The following is a 24,403-nucleotide window of genomic DNA, read 5'->3' as shown; positions in this document are numbered from 1 at the left end:
AAATGTTATTCTACACATTTTTGGTTTTGGAGGCATTGGCTGATATCTTTTTAAACAGCCTCAAAGTTACTGGGACCTGGTGGTTTCTGGAAGACAGGTTTTTAAATGGAAATCTGGAAGATTAAATTATTTTGCTGGGTTGCAACATTACTTATAGAGAAGTATGGCTCAGTCTAGATTCTGCTGCGGCCAAGATAATGTTACCACCCTGCTTGTCCGGGGAAGCCAGATTCTTTCCCCGATACCAGTTCGGTTCATTTTCTGTGAAGTTGCAGCATATATTATATTACCACAAAATATCTTTGTATCATAGAAAAGATTGCCTCCCATCTTGTAAAATGTATCTAGAAGGGAAAAAAAATCACACGGTAATTATTTTGCTTTTAAATCACAAACACGTTTCTGGCTTTCTAAGCATATCTTGCAGATTGCAACCCATGATCACTTTATCTTTTGCCAGTGTTTTAAGTTCCCTATAGAGATCTGCTTGCATGGCATCTGTGTTGGAGGTTGAATTGAGGAATGAAATGAACATCAATCAGATCTCCACTGTAAGTGTTGATGTCTCTGATTTCTAGATCAGAGTCTTGTTCTTAGTACTCTGTGTCTTTAGAATAATATGGGAAATAGAGCAAGTCAGCAAAATCTTTGCTCTCTGGTTTTCTTTGCTGGCACTTTAAGAGGGTAATCAATGTAATAAAATCTGTGTATTAATTATAGTAGCAAAATAGATGGGTTTTTTTTTCATACAGAACAAAATTACCATCTTGAAACCAGCAGCGGTATCTTGTATTCTTTTCAGTAAGCAGGAGAAGTAACTACCTGTCTTGCAACGCAAGTTCTGTTTGCTGGGAAATAAGTTTTCCTTTGTTCAGTGGGACATTGCCCTTAAGAAAGGGAGCATTGTTATTTTTACATTATTCGTGTTGGAATGAGGGCTTTTATATTTAAGAACACACACCCCCCCACTGGTGGATGTAGCACATCTTTGGAGAAGGGCATTGCATGCACATAGATAGTGGAATCCTTAGAGAAAGAACCAGGCTATCTGTTGTTGAATGTGGTAGACAGGTTTGGTTTTGGCTGCAGAAGTGACCCCCAAGTGGCATTTAGGATTATTGCCGGACCGATGAACGGGGAAACGGGACTCCTCAGTCTCTTGCCACAATGTCTGTAGATGGTTGGATATGTGCCATGCAGTCAGTCTCCAAAGAAGGAATATCATTTTCCCCTTGTACTGTTATATGACCCTGACCTGATGCCCTAGGCTAGCTCAATCTCAGCAGCTCTTGAGAGCTAAGAAGGGTTGGCCCTGGTTAGTACTTGGATGGGAGACCACCAGGGTTACTACACAAAGGCAGGCAATGGCAAACCGCCTCTGTCCCCCGCTCTTTCTTTGAAAACTCTGTGCATATACACACGCACGCACTCTGATATGAGAACTTCAGAGGGGAGGGGGTAGAGTAGAGAGGTGGCTTTCCTGGATCTCTGGCATTGTGGTGCTGCAGAAGGTTTGGGGAAGATTTGGTTGTTTCATCCCTCTAATTTTCTTTCCTTTTCCATATGATGAAAAATTTCCCTTCAGCCATTGATACTCACTCAGTGGCTTGGGAGCCACAGCTGGCTCTTTGAGCTGCCTTTTGGCTGTTCCTCCAATGCATCACCTGCCCCACATACCGGAAGAATGAACAAGATCATTGCCTGGTAGGGATTGTGATTGGCAGGTGGTTTCCTCCTTAAAACAGCCTTTGCTGGAAGATGGCTAAGCTGTGAGCCTCATTTCAAGGAAGAAATTAAAGGGTCTGTCCTCTCCCATCCTCCTCCTCCCCATAACCTCTCAATTCAGCTCTTGGGCAACTGCCGATAGGCAAGCGTGCAGACTGCAGAAAAGCGATAATAAAACCACCACAGCAGCCATCCAAGAAAAGAGCAAGCTGGCCACAGTGGGGTAGAGGAGGTGGTTTTACTCTTGTTTCCCTACAGACAGTTGGTCCCAACACCTTTGCTATATCACTTTCTCACCTGGCCTGCTGTGCCTCACAATGAGAGGGTGAGAAGTCAGAGAAGAAAGCCCTTTCCTTCACTCCAGGTACACAGGGACTGGCTGAGATCAACAGTAGTGGGGAGAGAAAACTCTCATAATTACCTACACTACCAATAGCTGGATCTTATATCATTGTACCTATGTGCTTGGTGGGGTTGTGCACTGGGCATCCTGTAATCATGCGGTTCTTTTGGTCGCAGGTAATTGCAAAGGTAGATGTGACCTGAATGGTCCAGGTAGCCCAATCTTGTCAGATCTCAGAGGGCATGTAGCTGTTCCCATTCCTTATTCAAATGTCTTCCTAATACAAGCTTCTTGGAGGCAGCTCCAATAGAAGCTGTTTGCTCCAGAACCAGTATTTTGATCAGACAGGAATGCATGTCTTCCTGTAAAGGACAGTTTTCGGAGTAGAAGGTTGCATGCATCAGGGTGATCCAAAGATTCTTTTGGGGTGCAGCTTCCCCCCCATTTCTCCCTGTGCATTTGTCCTGGCGGCACCCCACTTTGGTGAAGTTAGCACAGGAACTGGGTCTTGGAGCAGGAAACGGCATAGGTCCACCTATAGAGCAGAGTCCCTTAACGTGGGGGTATATGATATGTGCTGCTCCAAATCTTATTTCGGGGTGCAGAGCTGTTCAATTTCCCTAAATATTTGTGTTTGGATTTGCGAATAAGGAACCGGGGACTGACTTCAGCTTTGTGATCTAAGAGATGGAAACTAGTTTCTCTGAACTTTTGCAGAGCACGCCGTTCTTTGAAGACCGCTGCTCATTACCGGTAGTCGGGCAGAGTTGCATATCAGGAAAGTGTGTTAATTTAAACAGGGCCCGAAGAAAGGCAATTAGATGGCTCTAGGGGGTTCTCTGTTGTTGTATTGTTTACCCTAATCAGCCGAGCCTTCACTGCTTTTCACTGGTTAATTAATTGCCATGAATCGCATCCTCCAGGCAGAATTAGTGTTTACTTAGCGGCTGTTAACATCGTAGCCGGCGCCTGTGTTGTCACCATGGAGCAGGCTGTGTTGCTGAGGCCATTATAAAACCTCAATTTTAAGGCTGTACAGTTTAGTTATAAAATGGTACCTGAGGCTACTTCTAAACATGGTTTAGTTTCATAGCCTTCCTTTGGTGGGGTGGGGAGGCGGGAATATGGACTTCATGAGTCTGTCCTAAAAGCTGTCCTACTTTTTGTATTAAAAAATAAAATAACCTTTTAAAATGTATAATGCAGAAGTTGTGAGAAGGTTTGTAAATGTGTTTCGGATCAGTTCTCTTGGGATCTTAACAGTGCAGAGTTTTTGATTTTTCCATATATGTTTGCGTGATCGTATTGAGCAAAGTTACTCATGGGATATTACTAATTGCCCATATAAAATTGGCAGGCATATCTATTTAGATCTTTGTTTCCAGGCGTGCCAAGAAACACTTTTTTTAAAACAGAGATTGATTGTACAGCGTGCTATGATTACTGATTATGGTATGCTGCCTATTAAGTGTTCCAACAGTATATTGTGCTATAAGCTAAACACCACAAGATTTTTTGTGGCTTTTGTGGATTTGACAACTTAAACACAAATTGTCTGTGGGTTAAATATTATTGCAAATTAATGTTTGTAGCCGTATGGTATATTTAAACTTCACCAGTGAATTCTATAAAATATTTCCTGTTTTCCAGGGCTATTGTGCATCAGACATTTTGGACTGGATTTTTTTTTTAAACTTGTAGATCAGTACTGGATAAAATAATTTATCCCCTGATCGTTCCGACTTTAGTGGTTCAGATATAGTTTATTGGAACTGTGGCATTTGTAAAGCGTTAGTTTTTGTTTGGAGGAAGAGAAGATAATGCTGGAGAAGGTAAAGTAAGGTAATAGTAGGTGTAATGATTTCAAATGTGTGTGTCTTTAAATGCTTGGTGTGGTATAGATGAAGAGTGTGGGTGAAAGAGAGGGATGAGCGAGTGAGATGGTTGGTTGATGGCTGAGAGTGTGGGTGGAGTGAAGGCAGTTTTCAGTTACTGAGCAGGGAGAAAATGTTCAGTCTGGGAAAAGCAGGCAAGCTGGGTGCAGCCTGAGTGTGCTTAAGCATTTCTGAGAGAAATATAACCTGTGTGGAAATCTGAACTCTGTGTATCTGAGAGAAACCCATTCATTCTATCTGAAGCAGGAAAACTGTGTGTGCAGCCTGAGAAAGTGTATGAAGATCTGAGTGACTATGCCTATGAAAAGAAACTTTTAAGAACAGATAACGTTTTTTGAAACCATCAAGCTTAAGAAATAATGCAAAACTGATACTCTTCTTGTAAAAATAAACGTTTATTTTGTTTTTGTTTTTAAATCCCAGAGTTATTCCTATATCCAGGGCTTTTTTCTGGGAAAAGAGGTGGTGGAACTCAGTGGTGGAGCTTAGGACCGCACAATTATGTCACTTTGGGTCAGCTGGAACAAGGGGGGAGTTTTTTAAAGTTTAAATCGCCTCGGCGTAAATGGTCTAATGGCTGGTGGCCCTGCCCCCTGATCTCCAGACAGAGGGGAGTTTAGATTGCCCTCCGTGCCGCTGGAGCTGGAGCGGCACAGAGGGCAATCTAAACTCCCCTCTGTCTGGAGATGAAGGGGCGGGGTCATCAGCCATGTGACAGTAGGTTTATAAAATTATTTACGAGGTAGAGAGTGGAGAGAGAACCTCTCCCAAAATACTAGAACTCAAGGGCATCCAGTGAAGCTGATGGGCAGTAGATCTAGGACAGACAAAAGAATTACTTCTTTATACAATGAATGATTTAGATGTGGAATTCATTGCTGGAGGATGTAGTGATGACTGCAAGCGTAGCTGTAAAAGGGGCTTTGTTGTGGAGGAGAGGTCTGTCAGTGGCTCCTAGCCCTAATGACTAAAGGGAACCCTTCACGTTCAGAGGCAGTGAACTCTGAATACCAGTTGCCTCTTCAGGGGAAAGTTTTGGTCTCTCTGCCCTGTTGATCCTCCATAGTAACTGGTTGGCCATTGTATGAAACAAGTTGCCAGACTAGATGGACCACCGGACGGATCCCGCAGGTCTCTTAGTGGATATCGCTGATGAAACCAGCATAGTTTAAGGGCACCACGTAAACAGGTCTGTGTTGATTTCTATGGCTAGTAAACACATGTTCCATCTTTCTGTAGGTGAGACTATCTAGTTTCTGTAGGTGAGTTTACTAGCCATACTTCTAGACAGAAGCAGAAGTTTAACAAATTACAGAAAAAAAGACAGACAAATCCAATGCTCGACAACGCACGCATTGTCATCAGTCTGACGGACCGTCAACTCTCACCGGAAGAAACCTCCATCTTGACACTTCCAACTACTTCGTCAGATTGCATAGGGAAGCCATTGAAATTCATAAGCATAAGCACAATTTCAACAGGAAAGAAGAGACTTTAAGAATGAGTAGAGCATGGTTTCCAGTCCTGAAAAACACCAGGCTAACAAAATACTCTATACCCGACAATAGCCCTGCAGAGAAGATTAGCATACCAAGCACCAATCCATATGCAAAAGAACCTCCTCAGGATACAGTGAAGCCTCCCTCCATTAGCAGTCCACACCCTGGGAAACTCTTACAGGATGACTCAGCCCAATCCCACCTTCCTGAGTAGATATAAATTACCTGCCAACATCTTTTCCACACTGTGACACTGAGAGATCTCTGTCTTTTGGTGCTACATCTCTGAAGATGCCAGTCACAGCTGCTGGCGAAACATCAGGAACTATAATGCCAAGACCATGGCTATACAGTCCGGAAAATCCACAACAACCAATCTACTAGGTGTCCATTAATTGAAAAACAAGAGTCCAGTAGCACCTATAAGACTAACAAAATTTGTGATATGGTATGAGCTTTCATGAACCACATCTCACTTTTTCAGATACAGCTAGAATGTGAGTCCTTCTGTCCTTATATCTTGGAGAGTGGAGTGATTACAGAAGCCGAATGGTAATAGCCAGTGAATGACAATGGCAGGCGTGATTGAATAGGGTGGGGTATGCAGAGGGGTAGTGGTGTGGAGAAATCAGCATTAGTAATGAGACAGGAAGCCTATGTCTTGTTTCACTCCAGGTGGATGCATTGTCTTGAGCTTCGTTATTTGTTGCTGAATTGCATCCAATCTTTTTTTTTTGGCATTAATTGTGTTCTAAGATCTAAAAAAGTTTTAACGTTACGCAGTATTTCTTGCCATAATGTTTTTTTTGCAGTTTGGATAATGAGTTGTATATTCCAATTCTGTGGTAAAACTTCAGTTATAAGTTCATGCTCAGGTTTCAAATAGACATATAAGGATTTGTGTGCTGTTGGTGATGATGATTGTATAAGATGTTAGAGGTACAAAAGCATTTATTGTGTGTAGCCGGAGGCCATTACAATCAGAGTGAATTCAAAGCAAAAGCAAAATGTAAATCATAGATGTCAACACTAAAATAACCAAGTCTAAAAATTCTCATGTTAGAACATGACACTCCTTGGATGTGGCTTTCACTCGTATTTTCCTTGTTGCCAAAGCAAACAACAACATTCTGTATTCTACGAATGGGTGAACATCCGAAAGAAAAAAAAAATCAGCTTTGCTGCTTCTGCGGAAGAGTTTGAGCCCTTCAAATGCAGTGCAAGGAGTTTGGTTCTCGGTTGTGCGTAGAGTGAACAGAACGTAATGTTATGGGGTAAATCCTCCAGAACCAGAGCACTGCATATACAAACGCGCGATGCGGATGATTTTCGGCAATGGCGGCCATCAAGCAGTGCCGTTGGTATGGTCTGAAACTGAACAGATGCGAATGGTATCATGAAGAGGTTCTGCATGGTCCCTTTTGAATAGCTTATACCAGGATAAGATTTTGATTACTTGTCTGAGGTGGCATCATGCTTGAACACCCAGTCATGAATATTGGTGCCAGCCATTGAGACACCATGGGAATCATCCGAGAACATGGAGAATATTTAGGATCTTCCGTCCACCACTCTTGATACCTTAGTTTTATGATTTCCCAACTCTCACCTTGTTCTTCGCGGGGACTTTAATGCCGTAATAGGGCCTGGCTTCTCTGATTTCTTGGTCCATTTTAATAACCAGGCTGCTGAACCCACCTGTTCCCTGGACTGGTTATAAATATGGACCTAGTTATAAATAAGCAAGGCTTAAGATTGCTAGAATTGTTGAATCTCCATCAGTTGCATATCGTCCTTGGAATAAGGTTTGGTGCCTCTGGTGGTATATTTACATCCCCGTTCACCTGAGGAGCCACCACAATTGGCCGTATAGCAGTTTCATCTTCCTTTCTGTTCAACTCAGGTTGAGGCTGGTGGCAGAACTGGGAGTGATCTCAGCACTTAAAGACTTTTGCTTGGGTTTGGGGGCAACATCTTGCTGTAGATGTCAAAAATGATGTCAATATGATATGGAGGCCTGAAGCGGCAAGTGCGTTTTTGTACAAAGGCAATAGGTTAATTGCAGATTCTGCCAATGACTTGAAGGGGAGGGATTATATTCCAACTGTAAGTCTCTGAAAGATTTCATAACATTGTTATTGCTTGACTGCAATGTTAATGAAGTTATACCGGATTTGGCCCATTTTAGCCCTGTGAAAGATTTGCTTGCAGTTTAATCTTACGGTTGCCTCTTAGCATCTGTAAACGTTGAAACGGGTCAGATGTCTTTGCAAACCCAACTTCTTTCCAGATTCTTGTGGCTGATTGAACTGTGAGTAAATATGAATATATGCAAATTTTAATAACTTCTTGCAGAATTCTGGACTCTCCCCTCCCCAAAAGTGCACAGTCCTGGTTTGGCAAGTTTTGCTTGGTCTTTAGCGCACTGGGAAATGGGAATTGGCACTGTCACTGAAGTTATGCTGTAATTGTACTGCTGTGGAAGTGACAAAATGACATTGTGGTTCTGGCAAGAAGCAAACCAGATACTAAAATGTAAATGTAGAGTCAAAATCATGGCTTTGGATGAGCTGTAGAATCCATTTTAAGCTTTCCAAACAGTGTTTGTGTGTGTGTTTCTTTTTTCCTTTCAAGAAGTGAAAATGATAGATGCCCGCATTTCCCTGAAAATTAGCTTGGGGAGCTTCCCATCAATATTGCTTGCCTTTGAAACTCTCCCACTCGGTGTATATGAGAGTGGCAGAAAGCCTTTGACCACCGAAGCAGTTTTTATAAAGGTCCTGGGAATTTTTAGATGAATGCTCATGTACCGGAGATGTAGGAGTTGCTTGTCTCATCTTCAAAGTATTTGAACTTTTAGATGTTGTTGTAAAGGTGGAGGGGGAAAGATTAGTCATTTTCTCATATATATCACAGTGGTTCTTGATGATTTCATTTCTGACTTCCCTCAAACATCTTTTTATATTGTTTGCGGGATTCTTGTACTTGCCGCTGAAATGCAAATGCTTCCGTTGGAATGTGCTGTATTTTTTCCCCCCTCCAGAAGTACCAACACCACCCCGTTAAAGGCAATTTATGAGGAGCAGCTATGTGGTTTGCTCTGGTCGAGGTTCTGGGTTCCCTTTGTAAATCTGGTCCTAAATCCTTTTTGAAGGCAGTAGCAGTGTAGGCAGACTTCCATGTGAGATGTGGATGTACTCTTATATAAGGTTATTATAGGAGATAAAAAAAAATAGATATAAGAAAATATGAGATTTCTTGACTTTTTTTCTTGGTATGGTGTAAATATTAAACAGCGTTCATGACTTTTGTGTCTTGGAAGTTGTTCAGGCCATTTTACAAAGCCCGAGATGGTTCATAAAATCACAAAGTTGGAAAGCAACTCCAGGGTCATTTAGCCCAACTCCCTGCACAATGCAGGGAATTCACAGCTACCTCTCCTCCACACCCCAGTGACCCCTACTCCGTGCCCAGAAGATGGCAAAAAAATCTCCAGGATCCCTGGCCAAACTGGCCTGGAGAAAAATGGCTTCCTGGCCCCAAAGTGGTGATCAGCATTACCCTGGTGTGTAAGAAAGGGCCACGAGAACTAAGCACTGATGTAACCCTTCCTGTCTTCCCTCTCCTGATCTGCCTTGATTCACAGAATCAGCATTGGTATCCGATGGCCATCTAGCCTCTGCTTAAAAACCTCCAAAGAAGGAGAGCCCACCACCTCCCGAGGAAGCCTGTTCCACTGGCTGCATGGCTTGTAGGCTAATCCCTAAGAAGGAGCAGCTCTAACCAAACCATAAAAAATATCACACCCTGGAAACAAGCTCATATTGCTGGGTTTATGCACCTAGAATTGGACTGACATGTGCCAGAGCTCTTCTAGGCAGCTGTCATGAACATTTAACTGGAGAATCCCACGAAGACAGGCTGGTTGGTCAGACAGCATTCACCAACTTTTGCTACGTTTCTCAAACACTGTTAAACAAAGGAATTTCTGCATAGATATGTATCCAGTAAACTGGCAGACCTCAAAGCGTTACTGGCTCCCAAAGCTACAGGTTGGTCCTACCAGATCTGTTCTACTAATGCTCAAGGAGCCCTGCACCAGTGGAAAGCTGTTTGTGCTAGAGGGAAGCACCAACGTAAGTGGAAGGAGGATTGTAAGTTGTCAGTTGTCAGGATAATCACAACTGAATTCCATGAACACACAAAGCTGACTTCTACTGAGTTCGACTGTCAAGGCCAGTGTTGCGTGCTCTGACTGCCAGCAAGTTCTCTAGGGTATCAACCAAAGATGGGTCTTTTCCAACTCCTGCTTCTTTAACCGGAAATGCCAAGGGTGGAACTTGCATCATACAAAGAGAACGTTCTAGCATTGTGCGACGACTAATCAGTGTATAAAGGACTTTTATAAGTATGCAATAGTTCGGTTGCAGAACGGCTTTGCCCTTCTGATAACAAATTTCAGTAAGAATGGTATTCCTCCCCGCCCCCTCCTTCATCTCCTGGTGACTTTTCATAATTTTTAAAAAGGTCTTGAGGAGTATTGCTTAATCCTTAATATTGCCTGATCATGGTACAGTTCTGATCCGCTTAGAGCACATGTTTATTTTGAGCAAATATCAGTCTTAAAGGACTTCCCTTCTGTACCCTGTTGGAGTATTTAGTCTGCTATACTCTGAGGCAGTCTTTTGAGGTCTGAAGTGGTGACTGAAAGCGCTGGCTGGAGATCTGTAAGCCATGTGTTACAGATATTTGGTTTCATAACAACTTTTGCTCGGTTTTTTAATATTAAAAAATCCATGCTTCAGTTGGTGTTTTGCGTTCTCTGTCATGTTTTTTAAAAGCTTAGCTCCTCTTGATGCTTTTAAGTGAACCTTTGCACCGACATTTCACTGCCCGGACTTTAGCTGAAAGTAGGAAATAGGTGGGTGTGAGTGATTAAGCATAACCTAAACATCAACTGTAATGCTTTGTTATTTCAAACATCCTCCAGATAACCATTCCTGCAAAAGTTCTAGATCTGAAATTGTGGCCCACTTGGTATTAGGCAGCTGTTAGGAAGGTAATAGGTAATTTCTTGATTTGCCTGCGGGGCTGAATTAGTAACCATTTATGTATTTGATTTAGTACTGAAGATTCCACTGTGTGTGTGTGTATACATATATTTTAAGGGTCTGTTTTGGTTTTTTTGCTGTGAATATTCTGCCTTCTGATTGAATGCTCTTATGAATGGTTTTATCGAGGTTTGTAGTTCAGAAAATGACGGCCAAATTAGCGCTTTCTTATTTTTGTTCCTCTGAGTACAGAAATTTTGCTCTACAGAATGTAGATCAGGAAGATCGTCAAATATATTTTCAGCTGTAAGGACATTAAACCAGATACACTCCAAACCATCAGAGAGGCAAAGTGCCAAATCTGCTTAACTGTAGATGGGTATTAAAGTGGTGCGAATTATGTTGCCATAGATAGTCCTTAAGGCGTATGTCACCTACTTGATACCCTGAAAGAATAATTTTTGAACCCTTTCAAATCCCTTCTTAGTTGAAGCACACCTATGCGTTTTGGTTTGAAGCGTTCATGTTTGCCATAGGATTTAAGAGCACTGTCACTCAGTGTTACCTTTAAGACTAACCAACTTTACTGTAGCATAAGCTTTCAAGAATCACAGTTGTCTTCGTCAGATGCATCTGACGAAGAGAACTGTGGTTCTTGAAAGCTTATGCTACAGTAAAGTTGGTTAGTCTTAAAGGTGCTACTGGACTCTTTTCTATTTTGGTACTGCAGACTAACACAGCTGACTCCTCTGGGTCATTCAGTGTTGTAAGTATGTTTTTATGGAGTGGTTACCACATACTACTTTCAGGTCTGGTTAGCACCTTAAAGACCAACTAGATTTCCAGGATATAAGCTTTTGAGAGGAACTCTGACCCTCGAATGCTCATACCCTGGAAATATAGTTGATCTTTAAGGTGCTACTGGACCCAAATCTTGCTCTTCTGTTACAGACCAACATGGTTGCCCACCTGAAACCACATACTACTTTGTTCATCGAGATCAGAGTTCCCCAATGTGGTGCCCATGGTTGCTTTTCTGGTGAGGGAAAGAGGGTGGGGCCATGTGGGAGTTTTTGCCCAGCACAACTTCCCTTTGGCCACTGGAGATCTGATTAGCTGTACAGATTTTTAAGAAGGTGCCTTGGCATCAGCTGCCACTATGGCACAAGGATCTTATAAGCTGTGTGTATGCAAGAAAATATTTCTAAACAATATGTTCTTTTTAAAAAGGCATCCTGTTAAACAGAGCTTCTGCTTGAAATGTTGAAGAATAAGTTACACATGACTTTACTCCCTCAGATGTTGTGGTTGGCTTTGCCTCTTGCAGCAGCCATTTTGTAGTTGCACACTCCGTCCAGTGCCAGAATTCTTTTTTTTTTTTAAGAAAATTTTTATTGGGTTAGAATCAAATGCTTAAACATTACAATCAATTTTCCCATTTCCCAATTTCTAACCCCCTCCCTTTCCCCCCCCCTTTTTGTTGACTTCCAACAGTTTTCCAACCCTTTATCCCTTTTCCCTTACTCTTTATATATTCCTCTATCTAACAAATGTATATTCTCCCTTTATTCTAAGCGATACTTCTTTAACTATTTTTGGTGCTCTGTACCCTAACTATGAGTCCCTTTTTTATTTTTCCGTAATGGATAAACAATTTATCCCCTTTTTCATAATTCCATTTTCAAATATTTCTATATATCGTAAACTATGTAAACCATACATTCATATAAACCAGCCAGTTTAACTTATACTCTATATGTTATTCATTCTATCTTCTTCTCTCTATTTTGGTTATATTTGTTTACATTAATATTTCTATTTCCCTTCAATCATAAATCTATATATGATATCAATCAATTTGACTCATATATACCTTCAAATAGACATATTCAGTTTGGTACATTATACAGAATCAGAAAGAAAATATTATTAATTAGTCCATCCTTATAGTTAACCCTTATAGATGATTGTTTTCTATCACTATTCTAGTTTTTATTCTCTATATATCAATCTAATATCATAGCTGCTTAGAAATTCACTTTTACCTCTTCTCCCCCCCGGTAAAGTCACCCCCCTCTGCATTTTATTGTACTTCAATAGTTCTCAAACTGCCACAGTTCTCCTCCCACCTCCCATTTCTTCTCCAAATATTGTTTCAGCTTCTCCCAGTCTGTGTTGAACTGTCCTGAGTCAAGGTTTCTCAATTTTCTTATCATTTTGTCCATTTCTGCCATATACAGCAATTTGTAGATCTTCCACAAGTATTCCCATGCCTCCATTGTTATTTCTTTGTTAAAGTTTATAGCCCATTTCACCATTTGTACTTTAACTATCTCATCCTCAGTATACCATTTCAACAGTACTTGGTATACCTTGGAAATTCTTTTCTTGTCCTCTTTAAAAAGGGTCTGCTCTAGTTCCGAATTCTCTGTTCGTATGCCTCCCTTTACAGAGTCCGAGTCATATAAATCTCTAATCTGTCTATACTGGAACCAATCGTAGTAAGGTAGTAGTTCCTCCTGAGTCTTTATTCTAAGCTTAGATGCTTCAATTCTAGTTATTTCTTTGTAAGTTAAACATTGTTGCTCATTGTCGACAGCTCTTGGATCTATCACCTCGTATGGAACTACCCACAAAGGGGTTCCTTCTTGTAAGTAGGTTCTGTACTTCTTCCAGATTATATATAAACTTCTCCGTATATAGTGATGCAGGAACATCGAGTTCGCCTTTACTTTATCATGCCATAGGTATGCGTGCCATCCAAATATTTTTTTATATCCCTCTAGGGCTAGTAGTTTCTTATTCTTTAACGTCATCCACTCTTTCAACCACACTAGGCAGATTGCGTCATGGTAAAGTCTTAGATTGGGCAGTTGCATTCCGCCTCTTTCTTTTGCATCTTGAAGAACTTTCATTTTCACTCGAGGCTTCTTGCCTGCCCATACAAAATCTGATATTTTCCTCTGCCATTTTTCAAATTGCTTAGAGTCTCTGATGATTGGTATTGTCTGTAGCAAAAACATTACTCTTGGTAACACATTCATCTTTACTGCTGCAATCCTTCCCAACCATGACAAATTTAGTCTGTTCCATTTAATCAAATCTCTCTCTATCTGAGTCCATAATTTTTCATAGTTGTTTTTAAATAAATCTATATTCTTAGCAGTCAGTTCGATTCCCAAATATTTCACCTTACTTGTTACTTCACAGTCCGTTATTTCCATTAACAATTGTTGTTTCTGCTTAGTCATGTTTTTACATAATATCTTTGACTTCTTTTTATTAATATAAAAACCTGCCAAGTCTCCAAACTCCTTAATCTTATCTATCACTTTTGGCATGTTCTCCAATGGGTCCTCTACAATTAACATTATGTCATCCGCAAATGCTCTGACCTTGTAGGAATAGTCCTTTATTTTTATTCCTCGAATTTCTTCATCTTGTCGTATTTGTATCATCAGGATCTCCAATACCAAAATGAACAACAGTGGAGACAACGGGCAACCTTGTCTTGTTCCTTTACTTATAGTCAATTTCTTAGTCGCTTCATCGTTCACCACAATTGCTGCAGTCTGGTCTCTGTAGATTTCTTTAATTGCTCTAATGAATCTTTCTCCCAATTGTAGCTTTTCCATAGTGGCAAACATAAAGTCCCAGTTTAAATTGTCAAACGCCTTTTCAGCATCAACAAAGAAGAAACCAACCTCTTTATCACAACGCTTATCATAATATTCAATAGCATTAATCACTGTCCTTAAGTTGTCTCTGATTTGTCTGTCTGGCAAAAAGCCTGCTTGTTCCTCCTCAATAACTTCCGAAAGCCACCCCTTCAGTCTCTCCGCCAGTATCTTCGCAAAGATTTTATAGTCATTGTTAAGTAACGATATAGGTCTGTAATTTTTCACATTAGTCAAGTCTTGGCCCTCTTTGGGGATCAATGATATATTCGCTTCACTCCAGGTATCTGGAATCCTTTGATCCCTTAAAACTCCATTGATCACCTCTTTTAGGAATGGTGCCAGTTCATTGGCCATTGTCTTATAGAATTTAGCCGTAAGTCCATCTGGCCCTGGCGCCTTTCCTAGATTTGCAGATTGTATTGCCTTGCTTAATTCCTCATCTGTTACTTCACTGTTCAGTTTATTTCTCCAAGCTTCCGAGATTACTGGAAGTTTCGTTTTCTCCAAATATGACGCTATTGACTCTTTATTTACCTCTTTCTTATTATACAGCTTAGCGTAGAATTTGTAAAAGGCTCTACTAATGGTAGTCTGTTCCAGATACGTTTTGTTGTCTTCACAAATTTTATTTATTATTTTCTTTTCCCTTCTCTTCTTCAGTTGCCATGCCAAATACTTCCCAGGTTTATTTGTACCTTCAAACGCTTTCTGATTCAATCTTTTCAGGTTCCACTCCAATTCTTTATTATTCATTGCTGTTAACTGTTCTTGAAGTATTTTAATTTTCTGATATAATTTCTTTTTCCCTGGTCTCTTTTTTAACTGTATTTCTTTGGCTTTTATTTTCTCCTCGATTTCTTGTCTTTTCTCCTCTTTCTTTTTTCTTGCTCTGCCATTTAAGTCCATTAGTATGCCCCTTATAACCGCCTTATAAGCGTCCCAAACTTTATCAGTTGGTACTTCTTTATTCACGTTGTATTGTATGAAGAACTTTGTCTCTCTTCTCAACATCTCCATATTCTCTCCTTCCTGTAGCAAGTCCTCATTTATTCTCCATGCTTTCCTTTTTCTCCTTTTCCCTAATTTCCACATAATTGGATTATGATCTGAGCCTACCATCGGCATTATTTCTACCTCCTTAGTCCATAACGCTAAGTCTTTTGAGGCCCAGATCATATCAATTCTTGATAGTGTAGAGTGCCTTGCAGAATAAAAAGTAAATTGTCTACTTTTAGGATATTCTCTTCTCCATACATCTTCTAGAGTCTCCTGTTGTATCAACTCAAAAAAGAGCTTTGGTAATAGTCCTCTTTTCTTTTGTGCCGTTGTTGTCTTTTTATCTAATTCCAAGTTTGTCACTCCATTGAAGTCTCCAGCAAGAATTATCTGGTCGTATGAAAGATCATCTAGTTGCTTCCTCAAATCCTCAAAGAAGCTTTCTTTTGCACCGTTAGGTGCATAAACTCCGACTACCAACACTCTCTTTAAGTTCCAGATACATTCCACTGCTAAAAATCTGGCTTCCACATCTTTCATTACAAATTTTGGCTGTAGCTCCTCTTTTATATACAACACCACTCCTCTTTTTTTCTTGTTAGAGGCCGCTACAAATTCCTTGCCCAATTTTCCCAATTTTAAATATTTTACATCCTGCTTTCGAATATGGGTCTCTTGCAAACAAACAATGTCACATTTTTGTTTTAATAGCCAGTGGAAAATATTTTTTCTCTTGTTCGGTGAATTTAGTCCATTTACATTCCAAGATAAAACTTTACACTCCATACTCATAATCTTGTTGGTAAGTCTTTTTCATTGTCTCTTATAAATCGCTCCATCTCTCGCTCAGATCTAATACGCTTTTTAGCCCCTCCAAATTCGAAGGACACACCTTCTGGAAGCTCCCATCTGTACCTAATTTTCATGTCCTTCAACATCTGGATTAGCACTTTATATTTTTTCCGATCTAGTAACACTGATCTAGGTAATTCCTTCATTATGATAATTGTCTTGCCATCAATCTCCAATGGATCTTGAAACTGTTTAGTCACAATCTTCTCTTTCATATTTCGTGTCGTAAACTGCACAATCACATCTCTTGGTAATTTCCTCTGGGTTGCAATTCTCGAGTTTACGCGATATGCCACATCAAGGATAGCCACAACTTCCTCCTCCTCCTTCCCCAGGTATTCAGCTAACACCTCAGTCATCTGTTCTTGCGCTGTCTTTCCTTCCACTTCCGGCAAGCCGCGAAATCTCAGCTGCTTCTCCATGTGTCTACTTTCCGCAACCGCCATTCTTCCCCTCATCAGTCTCATCTCTGTTTGTTGCGTGTCTGCTAAATTCTCCATTGCGCCTTCTACTGCTTTGACTCTCTGCTGCGTTCCTTGTAATTCATTTTGTATTGTTTCCATACCTTTCTTCACTTCTGACAGCTCCGATTTTACTGTCTGTTTAACCTCTTTGATCAACTCCAATTTCGTGTCCTTAAGTTCTTTAATCACTTCCAAAAGTTTTTTGTCCAGGTTTTCTATTGCCGATTGCCACTCTTTTTTCGACATCGTGGGGCTTGCTTTAGCTCGCTCCCACGAGTCCGCTCTCTTCCTTAACTCCGTGGCGTAAAATTTAGTGTCTTTTTATTTCAAATGTCCCGGTCTTCTTGCAGAAATTAATTTTTAAAAAGTCCAAAATGTCGGGCGTCTTTTCTCTATGGTTTCTCTATGATTTTGTAATCCAAGATGGCCTACTTCCTTTTCCGCTGAAGCCGCGACCCTTCCCCTTTCAAAGATGGCGGTTCCCTTCTTCCTGCCCTCCAGCAAGGGCCGCTTCTCTCCAGCAACTCTATTGTTATTACGCACTTCCTGTCTCCCAACTTCCCACAGTAGGTCTCGCGATGGTTTCTTTTTCTCACAGCTCCATAACCGCAAGTATTCAAAACAATAGTCCAATTCCTTTAATAACTTCTTTAAACTTAGTCTCTTTTCAAATACAACTCTTGCCGAGTCTTCCCCTCTTTATCATTAGCCTGTTGCAGTTTGAAAATCTACTTTTATTCCTCTCTGCTTTTGTCAATCTGTCCCGTATCAGAAGATAGTGATCTTTACCTTCTCATTCACTTTTCTCGGGTTGTAATCGCTGTTTCGATTTTAACTTCTCCTCTCCACTTCTTCCCCCAATCGAAGCTTGGGTATGTAGGTCTTATGCCAGCCGAATTGGCCCCAGAACTGCCGCAGAGATCGTAGCCGACCTGTCGCAGGGTGGGACCTCAAGGATCGGGAGGGAACCCGTTGCGTAGAGCCCCCCCTCGTCCGAGATCTAGCACACCCTAGGGTCTTGAGCGTTCTTTGCCTGCTCTCCGCCTGAGAGCAGTCGGCCGCGGGCTAAATTTCCCCCGCCGGCCGCTTAAAACGGCAGTCCGGTCAGCTCCGCGAATGGAGCTGCGTTAGACCTCCATGAATCCCAAACCGGAAGTCCTCCAGTGCCAGAATTCTGAAGATGTTCGCAAAAATGTTGGACCCCTGATCCAGATGCCCCTCTTTCCCTCCCCTCAACCCCCCCCCCCCCCCGTTGCAGTGAAGTCCTGCCAGGTCAAGGGCCCGTTGACGCGGAATGACGAAGGGGCTCTTGGTGTTGACTGCGCACAACCTTGTGCTCAAGGAAGGCAAGGGATGAGATCATAGCTCATCCTCTTCCTGGCCAGTCCGGCCCCTCACTTCGGATCCGGACAGTACAGCAGTAGCACTTCTTGTTTGTTGCCCTTGGATGAATCCCAGCTGATTCACTGGGAGAACAGCTGCATTTTCCTCAAACAAACTTAAAGAATTTCCACTAACATTTTGAATGCTCATTGAGATCCCAGTCCACTTGCATGACTTAAAGTACATCCATAAAACTAAAAAAAAAGAAAAAGTCACGTTAATTTTACATGCTGTCTCAATTTCTCAAAACACTTCCCCCCCCCCAATAGCCAAAAGTTATTGAACTGAAATACTTCATTGGGAAAATGAATTTAGTAAAACATACTCAATATGATTTGAATGTATATAGTCTTTTTTTGATACATTTTGTAAATTGAACTTGTTTCCTGGGACAGACATCTTAAAAAATAAAATAAAATTGCAAGTTTGAAACTGTCTAATGCATTTGTTACTGACAACTATTATGAAACAAATACTTTTTAGGCACCGAAGGGCATTTATTTCTGCTTGTTTTAGGTCGGAATCAGAGCAGCAGACGGCATCCCTTAAAATCCCCTTATCTTGGGGGAACCACTGAAATTAACTTCATGGACCTGCAGCATATTGTTATGGGGGACTTGACTTGGTTTGGACTTAACTGTTTTAATGGAACTGGTTTTGCTGCTTAACTGATTTAATTGTTTTACCATCCTCTCTTAGCTACTTTTAATTTCCTGTTTTAATCCTGTTTTAATTGTGTGTGTGTTTTATTTATTTTTTCTTGGCATTCATCCTGCTTCCTGACTCTGAGAAAGGGGTGGTGTGTACAAATGGCCTAAATAAATTACCTTGGGCCAGTTACTGCCTTGCAACCTAAACAGTCTCAGAGTTAAGGGGGGGGGGAAATGAGATATTGCCGTGTTTGCCTCCTTGAGGAAGGTTGGAGTATAAACTCAACAAGTAATTTTATGTCTTCAAAACCAGATCCTCGACTTTAACTTTGTAGAGAACAAGCAGCCATTAGAAATGCTTTTTACATACTTGGCAGCCCACTCCCCACTAATTATCCAAGTCACCAGTATGAATGGAACAGTTGTATTCCAATAGAATGTTATCCAAGACAAATAGCAACGTTATTAATTATTGGTTGTATTATGAGAAATTAACCTCAACATGGCTTTAATAATCACTCTGTGTATTTTTCTGTCTGTAGGAGAGGGCTGCTTACAATTTACATGGCTAATTTGGTAAGTAACACTGTTTTGATGATAAATATGCAAAAGAAGTGAATAATTTTGGACACTCTTTTGAGTCCTTTTAATTGTATTTCCCTTAAATGTTATTAAAATGTCATAGCCGTCTAACTACTACCTAGATCTCAACACCTAATTCTGGGATGCAGAATGCTTGCTATGAACAATCTGGCTGTGTTCATAGCTTAGTACCTGGTAAACATGATTTTCTTACACACAATTCATTCAAATGTTTAAAAAACCTTAATATGAGAGTTCATTTTGAGTATTGTTTTGTTATGACTTTTGTACATTTGTATTGGCATTCTTGAAAATAAATTTGACTGCAATTCAAAAAAGTGTCATTTTCATATTATTCTTAGGTTCTATCCTTCACATGTGTCTATCCAAACAAATCTCTGCTAGACTGTAAGTTCTGATAACAGAAGCCCTGTTAAGAAATTACAGTGAATGCTCATACACTATATGTACAGTGTACGCTTGATTTTTCTTTATATGTGTGTTGAGTAGTTCTTATGTTGCATGTACAGCTCAAAAGTGTGATTCAAAGGCCACATTTATCCAGGGCTGTTTTCACACAGCCACACGCCCGGAAGATTGCGCAAAACTCACGGCATAAAAGTGTCTTCCTAGTGCGATTTCCTGGCATGATCCTGTTTAATGGCCCCTTTTCTGACATCATCGGGCCATTAAAGGGGATTGTGCTAGGAGATCGTGCTAGGAAGATGCTTCATGCCATGAGTTTGTGCGAGCTCCCAGGGCTCGTGTGAAAACGGCCCAGGTACTGGTCCCCAGTTTGATTTGTTAATGTGCATTGACTCTTGCTTCCAAACAGATGGACCCACATACATGAAGATGTACATGTGTTCACTATCACTAAGGACTCTAAGGAAGCTTATGTCACTTCAGGCTGCAGTATATCCTTCATCTGCTTTGACTAATAACTAAAACAGACTTAGTTTCAGGTGGGTAGCTGTGTTGGTCTTTAGTTAGAAAAGCAAGATTTAGGTCCACCAGCGCTTTAAAGACCAACAAGATTTTCAGGACATGAGCTTTCGAGAGTCAGAACTCCCTTCGTCAGATACCATACTAGATACTATAGTATATGATGAAGGGACATCTGACTCTCGAAAGCTCTTGCTCTAAAACAGACTTAGTAATTTTAAGAGTGTATGGTTATTTATTGATTTACATCCTCCACAACCAATAATTGTCAAACTTCACAAGGGAGTTGTGAATTGGGTAAGAAATATTTAATCACCATCCATGCAGTTGGCTCATTTATAGTGCTATCCTGAACAGTTGCACTCTCCTAAACCCATTGACCTCAGTGAACTAAGAAGGATGGCAATGTTAAACATTTCCCAGCCCTCTGGGAGTTTGTCATGAATCTAGGCCTGATGCTGAGGGGTGTAGGAGCCTGTACGCCTCAAGACAGTCTTTGCCTTATATATAGGCCTCAGGCCTTGCTGCCAGTTTTCCTGTAGGCTTACATTTCCGAGGCAGCCTCCAAGACTCAGAAATGGACTGGGGACAATGGAGGAAAAAGCAGAAGCCAATCATGGTGGAGGAAGAGGAGGAGCCTTGAGAGAGCGAATATAAGACCGAACCGGAAAAGGTGTTTGCTCCCTGCAGTGTGGAAGCAGCGAGGATGCTTTTGGTGGAACTGAGCCCTCATCCCATGGTGGGGGGGTCAGTCTGATCTAAAGGGGATTAGTTATTCATAAAGTGGTATAACCCAGTCACTCACGTTAGGGAATTTAGTTTTCTAGCAAGCTTCTTTTCCTGGAATGCTTGCCCTGGGTGATTTTAGTGTGCCTTATGTTAATCAATATATCTAATTCTCAACATGGCTCCATATTTGGATGCCTAAATCCAGAGACGGACACCATGAACAGAAAAGACAGAACTTTCTACAAATCTAAGTTCCAGGTTTGCAGAAAAAACTGAAATCTTTAAACAAAAATTGGGAGTTATAATCGCCCCCTCCCCAAGAAGTGAGCTGTGACTTATGAAAGCTCATATCCTACCACAAATTTTGTTAGTCTTATAGGCGCTTCTAGACTCTTGCTCTTTTATACTGTCCCCTCCTCATATTATAGAAGCACCACCTGTGCCTTTAAGAAATGAATAGCTTTTGCAGTGGCTATTGTGGGGGGTTGCCAGACTTCAAGCCTTATTTTCTGTCAGTTAAAGGCAGGGGGAGGGGGCAGGGTCCATTCCAAGGCTGTTTTGGCTCGAGAGTGGATTCATCAGACAGGCTTGCCAACCTCCAGGTGTGGCCTGGATATCTCTTTGAATTGCAACTGATCTCCAGAGTACAAAGATCAGTTGCCCTGGAGGAAATGGTAGCTTCAGAGGGTGGACTATATAGTGTAATACCCTGCTGAGGTCCCTCCTCTTCCCAAATTGCAACCTCCCCAGGCTGCACTCCCAAATCTCCAGGAATTTCCCAGTGTGGAGTTGGTAAGCAGGAGCAACCACTCTGTAGAAGCTCAGAGATACTCATGTCTTCCCAAACCTTCCTGTCCTCCCATAAGAGCACCATCGTATGGTGTGTGAGATAAAACAGCAACAAGGGCTGAAATTAAAAAGGGTGCTTTGATAGCTCCTTAAAGAGAAATGAAAGAGAAGTCTCTCTTTTTAAAAGAGAAATCAGTGAACTTTGGAGAAAAAAAATCCCCTCCACACAACCGTGCTATTTTTTAGCCAGTGGACATAGAAACCTAGTCTTGGAAGGCAACTTGTAGGCTGCCTAGTCAAGGGAGAGATTATGGCTCAGTGACAGAATCTCTGCTTTACATGCAGAAGGTCTCAGGTTCAATCCCTGGCATCTCCGTTTAAAGGGCCGGGTAGTAGGTGATGTGAAAGACCTCCACCTGAGACCCTGGAGAGCCTGTCTGAGTAGACCATACTGACCTTGATGGGCTGATGCTCTGATACAGTATAAGGCAGCTTCATGTGTTCATGTGATCCACCCCCCTTCACAATACATGAAATTCAAAACTAGAGTATGCCTGTAAGATGGTGTTCTGGAATCTGTTTAAACTTTCCAGTGAGGGAGAGCCCACCTTCTCCCTAAAAACTGGTTCCATTGTGGGACACCTCTTACTAAATAGGTGGTTTCTTCTAATAGTTTCCCCCTACTATTAAGAGTTCTTCTAATGTTCAACCAAATTCTCCCCTCCTAAAACTGAAGCTCCTTAGCTCTAGCCTTGCCCTCTTGAGCCACAGATATTAAATCTTTGTCCTCTTCCATGTGATGGACCTTTACCTATTCGAAGAGCGTGATCCTGTGGTCCCATACTTGATAGATGTAAACAGCCCCATGGATTTATTTAAATTGGATTTATTTTTTAATGCTTCAGTTAGATTTGTTTTCTTTCAGTTGCTGTTGTTTCTCTGTTTTAAAAACTTTAAGACGAACACTTGTAAAGCTTATTTATTTATTTAATTAATTTATTTTATTCGTTCGATTTTTAGCCTGCCCTCCCTGTGAGTGGGCCCAGGGTGGGGTACAGTAATGTAATTGATACAGAATAAAACATTTAAGCACATTTAAAACCAAGGATGGCAACACACACACACACACAGGTGAGGGCCAGATATGATATCATTTCAGTGACTTTGCATATAAGGTGGCAGATGGTTTCATATGCCCCCCCCCCCGATGGGAGACCTGAAGGGAGGCTTCCAGTAGTCTATTACTGGCCTCAACCATATGCCTGGCAGAACATCTCTGTCTTACAGGCCCACCGAAAAGATATAAGATCTTGGTGGGCCAGGGTGTCCTCCGACAGAGAGTTCCACCAGGTTGGGGCCAGGACAGAAAAAGTCCTGGCTAAGGCCAGCTGAGCCTCCCTGGGGCCAGAGGCCACCAGAAAGTTCTTATTTGTAATCTTAACGCTCTCCGGGGTACATACGGGGAGAGACTGCCCCTCAGGAATACTGGTCCCAGTCCATTTAGGGCTTTAAAGGTTAAAAGGTGAAAAGGTTAAAACCAGAACCTTGAACCTGATCTGGAGCTCCACTAGGAGCCAGTGCAGCTGCTGCAGGATCAGAGTAACGTGTGGCCTGTACGGTGTACCCATGAGGACGCGTGCAGCAGCATTCTGGACCCACTATAATTTCTGGGTCAGTCTCAAGGGAAGTCCTGCATAGAGCAAGTTACAATAGTCTAATCTGGAGTTGACCATTGCATGGATCACTGTAATTAGGGCGCGAACTGACAGATAGGGCTCCAGCTGCCAGGCCTGCAGAAGATGAAACAACATAGACCAGGAAACTTCCATGACCTGGCCCTCCATTGATAAGGAGGAATCCAGTATCACTCTGAGACTCTGGACCCATGGAACAGGCACAAGCGGTGCCCCCTCAAAGGTTGGGAGCCGGATTTCCAAATCCAGCAGCCCGCTGCCCCAGTACAGGATCTCCGTCTTTGCCGGATTCAGCATGTCTCTTAAGTTGAATCCCTGACCCTGTATGAAACACACTGAGTTAAAAGTTCAGCGATAAAGACCAATAAAACTGCTTTTTTTAACGTAAAAGCAAGAACCATTTAGGGGGTGAATCTAACTTTAAATGTGACACAGGATCGTCCATATATTTATTTAGAGCATTCTGGACACGGGGGCTTGTAGGAGACCTATTGTGTGTCATACTGCTGCATGTACCTGCCCGATGTGTATTTTTGGACCCACGCCAGTTCTTTTAAAAGAGTGTTTAGTCTGAAAGATGAATGTTTCTAAAAGTTAGCCAAACGCTGGCAAGAAAACACAAATTCATGCTGTGCTCTAAGAGCTTTTTTTTTTTTTTGACATGTGCATTTTATAACCAACCATTGACCTCTCTGGAAGTCAGAGCAAAAAAAAAAAAAAGTACGTAAATTAATATTAGATCTAATGTAGCTAAGAATGCAGGCTTCAGAATCTGAACCAGTTGCAATCAATGAATCAACATTTCTATAATACCAAGGAACGGAGAATTGATAGTAGTTGGTCCCGGAGGCTGTGCAAACATTCGCCCGCCTTTCCAGATCTATTTTGGATTGCACGTGTTGAAGTCAAGACATTTCTAAGATGGTAAAAGGGGATGTATTGGTAACATATATGTGTATATAAGACAATCCTTTAAAGATATATTGGGATCAAAGAGAACCCCAGGATTCCAGCGGAGGGTGAAAGTGAAATGCGATCAGTCACTGCAGTTATAAGAAGGAAGGGCTTGTGAATAAGATCCCTCTTAACAGCTCTGAAAAGTCAGAAGCGCAGCAGATGAGAAGTT

At 41.4% G+C, this 24,403-nt stretch overlaps 1 protein-coding gene across 4 annotated transcripts in view; it reads left to right on the top strand.

Moving 5' to 3' along the window:
• Positions 1 to 24,403, top strand: part of TMEM135 (transmembrane protein 135) — a 221,081-nt gene that overhangs the window by 35,504 nt on the left and 161,174 nt on the right. For all 4 annotated transcript variants that reach the window (XM_054974255.1, XM_054974253.1, XM_054974256.1 and 1 more), the window contains exon 4: positions 19,081 to 19,114. In XM_054974255.1, the coding sequence (XP_054830230.1) occupies positions 19,081 to 19,114 (34 nt within the window). The remainder of the gene's footprint in view (positions 1 to 19,080; positions 19,115 to 24,403) is intronic.

Source organism: Eublepharis macularius, chromosome 3 (assembly GCF_028583425.1).
Source record: "Eublepharis macularius isolate TG4126 chromosome 3, MPM_Emac_v1.0, whole genome shotgun sequence".
Taxonomy (NCBI): domain Eukaryota; kingdom Metazoa; phylum Chordata; class Lepidosauria; order Squamata; family Eublepharidae; genus Eublepharis; species Eublepharis macularius.
This window is presented reverse-complemented; position numbering and strand designations above follow the sequence as displayed.